Below are 6492 nucleotides of genomic sequence, written 5' to 3' on the forward strand. Positions count from 1 at the left end.
TAGTTTTTTAGCGTTTTCTGTTTAACCTGAACGCATCCTTAAATTCCCGCCTCCTTCTCTGCTGTCAGTTCCGCCATGGCAGAACATGGCGGCTGTTGACAGCTGGAGCGACGATTTAGGAAAAAACTTGAATTATTTGTTGTTTGTTTTGTTTTATTTTGACATAAAATTATAATTTGTTTAATTTTCTTTTTATTCCAACGCTTTAAAAACAACTCTTTTGTATTGGAGAGCTTATTATCAGGTAAGAACCGGATTTAACCGGCAGGTTTGTGGACGTTAAAGTTTCGCGTTTTTTTGACGCCATAAACTCGGACAATTACGCTGAAGATATCCTCAGTTAAACACATAGGATAGGCAAACAGAGCAAGATAACGCAACAAAACAAATATTAATGTCAAACAGTCAGCACATTTTCTTCGTTTTTGCAACATTTTCTTTCTTTAATGTGGAATCTTAGAGTTCTAAACTTACAGTTTTATTAATTTAATCAAGAATTGAAACCAACATACTTTACCATTGCACTGAATTAGAGATTATAAACGAACTGTCCCTTTAACCCTGTAAAGATTTATATCTACATGTCTGCCTTGCTGCATCAGGAAGTTAAGATCCAGGCTAAAAAATAATCTAGATTGAGACTAACAGAAAGAGATCCAGAGTAACTGTATTGAATCCAGCTAAACAGAAGTGGGTTTTCGAAAACTATCCAGAATTTGATACATAATAACTTTTAAACCATGTTTATCGAAATGATCAACAAAGACTCTAAATCCACAGCTAGATTAGAGCTGAACTCATTATTTCTATAGAACTGGATCTACATGGGAATAAAATCTGGAATTGGACCCAGACTATCTTAACCTAATCTAGAATTGGAATAATCCCAGACAAACTTACCTTGATTTTTAGAAAACTCCAGATTAACAGAACAATGCAACACTGGATTAAAATCTATTAAGATAATTCTAGATCTAAATACTGGAAACAGTTTGATCCTGATGGTTGATCTGAACAGTCAAACTGCTTTTTAATCTATTTATTTATTGACCCAATAGAAGGGTGTAAGCAGATGTTTGATTAAGTATTTCTTCCTTTTAGTTTTCCGATGAGTCTCGGATGAATTCTGTCTGATCATGGGACCAGTCTGACCTGGACTGAGTTGGACAGGAAGGACATGGAGAAGTTTGGGATGAGCTTTGGTGGCGGTCCCAGCAGGAAGGAGCTGCTGGATACCGTCGAGTCTCAGAAGAAGCAGCTGGTCCAGTACCAGACCCGCTTTAAGGATGTTGTCCGGGCCTACAAGAGTCTCCTGAAGGAGAAGGAGGCTCTGGAAGCCAGTCTGAAGGTTCTGAGCGTGACTCAGGACCTGGACCTCAAGCAGCAGGAGCAGGATACCGCCAGGCGCCTGGACATGCTGGATGATGGCTGCTCTCTGCACAGCGAGGACAGTGTGGACACAGCAGCATCGGTGGATGCAGCCAGTGAAACCGCAAGGGGAGAACAAAGCGAGGAGGACCAAGGCGAACCGAGCCAGAGGCCCTGCTCTACGGTATGTGGACAACATGTGTTAGAGTCGCTGCATCACTGCTTAGTCTAACATGGTTTTTGCTTCTACAGGCTGATGCTGACAGCAGCAGCATGGAGGCGGAACAACAGCAAACACCCACCGCCCCCAATGTGGAGATGGACCGCCGCATTGCCCAGCTGAAGAGTCAACTGAGCACGCTCACTGCATCGCTGGCCACTGTGACGCAGGAGAAATCTCGGATGGAGGCAAGCTTCCAGGCTGACAAGCGTCAGCTGAAACAGGAAGTTCAGGAGCTGCAGGGGCGTCTGGCTGCCACAACGGCGGAGCAGGAGGCAGAGCTGCAAGCTCTACAGCAACAGGTCGCAGAGACCCGTGCTCGCATCATCACACAGCAGCACGAAAGGGAGCAGGAGCAGGGAGACCACGCCCAGCAGCTGAGGGAGCTGCAGAGACTCCTGCAGCAGGAGCGAGACCTGCGGCAGGACGCCGAGCTGCGTCTGCACGACGCCAACGCCGCCCTCCTCTCTACCTCACAGGCGGTGGACCGAGGGATGGAGTCAGAGGCCCACCTGAACCAGGTGAGGGAGGAGAGAGACGAGCTGCGCAGGAGGCTGCAGGCTGCGGAGGAGGAGCAGAAGAAACCAGATCCCAGAGTGGAGGAGCTGCAGAAGGAACTGCAAGAGCTGAAGAACTCCTTCCAGCAGCAGATCCAGAACGAGACAAAGAAGGTGAGATTAGGTTCGGTTTACAGAAAGCCAGCAGACACACCTGACTTAGAAAAAAAAGGTGATTCAAAGGCAGTGTATGCTGAGGAGGGAATGCAGGATTCAGATGTGATTAAGAACAGACCAGAGTCCTCCACGGGTCTGATTTTTTTTCAAAACAGTATCCACCCGCAGGCGTAGAGACCCGACCCGTTACCCGCAATTATCCCCATTTAAAACCCAGGAGTAATAAAGTGCGACCCAATCTGTGATCACCAAGTGCACAGACAGCCATTTATAATAATAAAAGCAGTAGGGGTGTGCAAAAGAATCGTCATGACGATGCATCGCGATTCTAATTTTTGTGATCTACTGCATCGATACTTGGCGTCAAGAATCGGCCAAGTATAGATTCTTAATTTAAAAAAATGAACAAATAAAACACATGAATGGTTGGTGCACATCAGCCAAATCAAGTGGAATACAACTTCCAGTCCAGCAGATGTCGCTGCAGATGTGTTGACGCCTGCTGCCCTGTGTCACAAGCGTGTCCGGCTGCAGGATGCTGTGATTAGTCATTCGTAAATAAAACATGGACACTGAGAAAAGTCGCCCCGCGGTTCCGTCATATTTCAAGTCAGATGCTTGGATGCATTTTGGCTTTAAAGCTGCAGTCTGTAACATTGAGGAGAGAGCAGACTTCGACTGAAAGTTTGAAGAACAACAGGTTTCACGCCACTCCCCCACCCTCTCTGCTTCACTCATGTCCCACCTCCAAGCTCCACCCCTCTCACAGCATCTGCGCGGCTACTGCATGCGACCAGAAGGGGGGGGGCGGGATTCAGCGTGTGTGAGCTGTGATTGACAGGCCATCAGACGCTCCTCTGGCTATGATTGGTTGTTTTGTCTCGTCCCGAATTATTCTTTCCAGATTGAAATACAGGCAGTAGGCGGGACCAATTGAAGCAGTTTTTTTCACAGGTTACATATCACATGTACTGCTGTCTGGGCATAGGGACAGTTTTAGCCAATATGACAAAAAAGTGATTTTTAAAAACTTACAGACTTCAGCTTTAAAAACAAAGAAGGTAAAAAAGAAATTGATATAAAGCACGTAATTTGCAAAAGGACCACTGAGGCCATGTAAACGGCACTGATTATCCTTATTTTGTTATTTTAAGTTTGATGAATCCTAAGATCTTTTTGTCAGTGTGTCCACTCCAGTAATAGTAATATTTCTGTCCAGTATTTGTTTCCATGGCAACACCTCCAAAAGTCATTTCAATAAATCGAGCTATGTATGAATTCAGTTGCTTTCAGTTCTGTATCAATTGAAGACACGATCCAGATCACACTCAGCCAGTCAGCCACTGGTAAGGGCTGCATCTTTTTCTTACAGTGTTCAGTGAAAATATCGCAATATTTCAAGTATCATGATGCTTCGTGATAGAATTGCACCGTGACTTCTTTGCCAGTACCCACCCCTAAAAGGCAGTAAAGAATATCGCCTCACGCTCACATCCAGCACTCTGTGCTCACATATTAACAGCTGTAAATTAGCAGAACTTAGTTGCTTTGGCTTGTTGCTTAAATAAATACTGTATGTTTAATACTGGTACCTGCCGGACCCCCGACCCGGTGCATAGATATAAATGCATTAAAATCTGGTCCAGACTTTTCTGTTGCTTTGTTGAAATAAAGCGATTGTAATCAGTCAGAGATGCAGTTCTGGATGACCTTATTACAGGTCATCCAGGACCTTATTATAAGGTGTGTCACCACTAGGTTATACTGGTTGCTTCTGAAGAAGGTCCATTAATATTTGATTGCAAGATTTGATCTTTTCTTTTTTTAAATTCCAAGCAAGTTTCTTTCTGACTAATTTTTAATTAAAAGCATTTGAGACTAAAATACCACTGAGTTTTCCAGACTGAAACTAGACTAGGAAATAAGTACTTAACAAAAGTTTCACTAAAATCATTTACATTTCTGTTTATTTATTTATTTTTCCTAAATTATCTCTGATTTAATATAACTATTTATTTGGATCCATCTCTAGAAATAATCTGTGATGAAAAACGTGATAATTTATGCATTCGGTCTTTAATCTCATTCTGCGATCCCCTTTCCCTGTTTTTGATTGACGGTATCAGTCGTTCCCTTTAATTTTTCAGCTTCCAAGAATAAAATCCCATCACACCTTCACGTTCTGCCTGTGATCGACTGCCTGCTTAGTTTAACCGGTTTTTAATTGGTTACGTTAAGAGCGAAGCGTCCTTTTGGTGAAACCCAACCAACCACAGCTCGCTAAGTTGAGTCAGAATTGAGCGTCTCATCCTGACATTTTGAGCAATCTTTTTAAGCTATATTAATTTCCACAGCTAAAAACAAACCTGGCAGACGGAGGCGCATCACAAGGGGAGCAGTATGTAGATTTTAGAGCCTCTAGAGATAAAAATCAGGACGAACAAAGAACCATCTGCCTTAAAGAACCCGTTTAATTCAGTTCAGTTTGATGCGTTTTAACTGTTTTTGTTGTTTTTTGTAGGTTTCTGAGGCAGAGGAGCGCGCTCGTGAAAGAGCGCAGGCCGCTGAGCTTCGGGTGGCGGGTTTGGAGCAGCGCGTGTCGGAGCTGTCGGAGCTGCTGGGATCCTGCGAGAAGGCGAAGCAACGAGACCAGCAGACGGCTCAGAGACTGAGAGACCGCATCCTGCAGCTGGACACCGAAAACAAGACGCTGGCCATCGCCGCCTCCAGCAGGTCGAGCACAGACCTCAGCCTGGACGAGTCGCAGCTGGACATGGCCGTTCTGAAGGACAAACTGCAGACGGTGAAGAAGCTGCTGCTGATGGCGGCTCAGAGGAACCCAGATCAGAACATCCAGGATCTGGCCAACACCGAGGAGGAGTCAGGCGTGGACAAAACCACAGCTCTGGTTTATCAGCAGGAGCTGCAGCAGCTGAGGGACGAGTTTGAACGCTACAAGCTGCGTGCCCAGGTGGTGCTAAAGAACAAGACGGCTAAAGATGGCTGCCAGGCCAAAGAGCTGGAGGAGGTCCGGGACCAACTGTCGGAGCTACGGGAGAAGTACATCACCCTGCGGATCCAGAGCGATGAGGCGGAGGCGCGGCACCGCCAGCAGCTGGAGGAGCGGCAGCAGCAGGCGGCGGGGCTGCAGCACGCCCACAAACAGGAGCTGGAGCGGCTGGAGGTGCAGCACCGTGACGAGCTGCAGCGGCTGGAGGCGGAGCTCCACAAACACCGGGAGAGGACCATGGCGCTGCTGGAAGAAAAGGATCTGGAGCTGGAGAGGCTGAGAAGCACCGTTCTCAGCAGCAGCCGAGACGCCAGCAAAATCAACAACATGGCCGACAGTGTGCAGGAGGCCGGCTCAGACTGCGAAGGCGATGCGGTCAGCCTGGCCCTGCGGCAGGCCACGCCCAATGAGTCCACCATGCTGCTTTATGCTGAGCAGCTGGCACGCAAAGACGTGGAGGTGGGCGGCCTGCGGCGACAGAAAAACCGCCTGGAGGAGGACCTGCACCAGCTGCAGGCCAGGCTCATCGCCAACGCCGAGCGGCACGAAGAGGAGACGGCCGAGCTGAGGGGCCGGCTCGACAAGCTGATCCGGGATCAGAACCGAGAGGGCGCAAACCTGGAGTACCTGAAGAACGTCATCTACAAGTTCCTGACGCTGCAGGACGCCAGCGGGCGGCTGCAGACACTAAACGCCATCCTGACCATCCTGCATTTCAGCCCGCAGGAGAAAGATGACGTCTCCAAGCTGCAGGGGCCAGCCTGGTGGGGCCCCATACGGAGGTGAACGCCTGCAGCAAAGAAAATAACAGGCCCGTTTCCCTGAGAGACTCAGACCCGCACACTCATTAATAATTCCACATGTATGACCACGACTGACTCACTGTGACGCCATTAAAGAGCTAATCCATCAGATTATCTTTATATTGAGGATTCTATCTTTAAATAAACTATTTTTTGTGTGTGTCAGATCGAGTCTTCATGCTTTCTGGGCTTTAAAAAGCAGAACTAATGAATCCTAACGAGTTAATCAGTGTTTTATATTGGCTCAAATTTAATCAACCAGACAGAAATGTATCCCTAAAATTTAGAGAATTTCTAACAAAACCTAATTGACACCGAGTTGAGTCCAGAATGGCGTTAGAGGAACTTAATCCAGATATCGATCAGATTAACAGAGCTTAAAATATTAGCAACTTTTATTTTTGCTTTTTTGTGTGT

At 46.7% G+C, this 6492-nt stretch overlaps 1 protein-coding gene across 2 annotated transcripts; it reads left to right on the forward strand.

The window, feature by feature from the left end:
• Window positions 1-47: 47 nt before the first annotated feature.
• On the forward strand, window positions 48-6242 carry gcc1 (GRIP and coiled-coil domain containing 1). Of its 2 annotated transcripts, none has more exons than XM_038307965.1 (4): window positions 48-244; window positions 1102-1552; window positions 1621-2259; window positions 4784-6242. In XM_038307965.1, exons 2-4 carry the CDS (start codon window positions 1178-1180, stop codon window positions 6056-6058), a joined length of 2289 nt encoding a protein of 762 aa, XP_038163893.1. In that variant the 5' UTR covers window positions 48-244; window positions 1102-1177; the 3' UTR covers window positions 6059-6242. The 2 variants fall into 2 exon arrangements, with proteins under 2 accessions (XP_038163893.1, XP_038163894.1); XM_038307966.1 differs by lacking the exon at window positions 48-244 and adding an exon at window positions 268-404.
• The last annotated feature ends 250 nt before the right edge of the window (window positions 6243-6492 follow it).

This window comes from Cyprinodon tularosa, unplaced genomic scaffold (assembly GCF_016077235.1).
Source record: "Cyprinodon tularosa strain WSP-4 unplaced genomic scaffold, ASM1607723v1 ctg625, whole genome shotgun sequence".
NCBI lineage: Eukaryota > Metazoa > Chordata > Actinopteri > Cyprinodontiformes > Cyprinodontidae > Cyprinodon > Cyprinodon tularosa.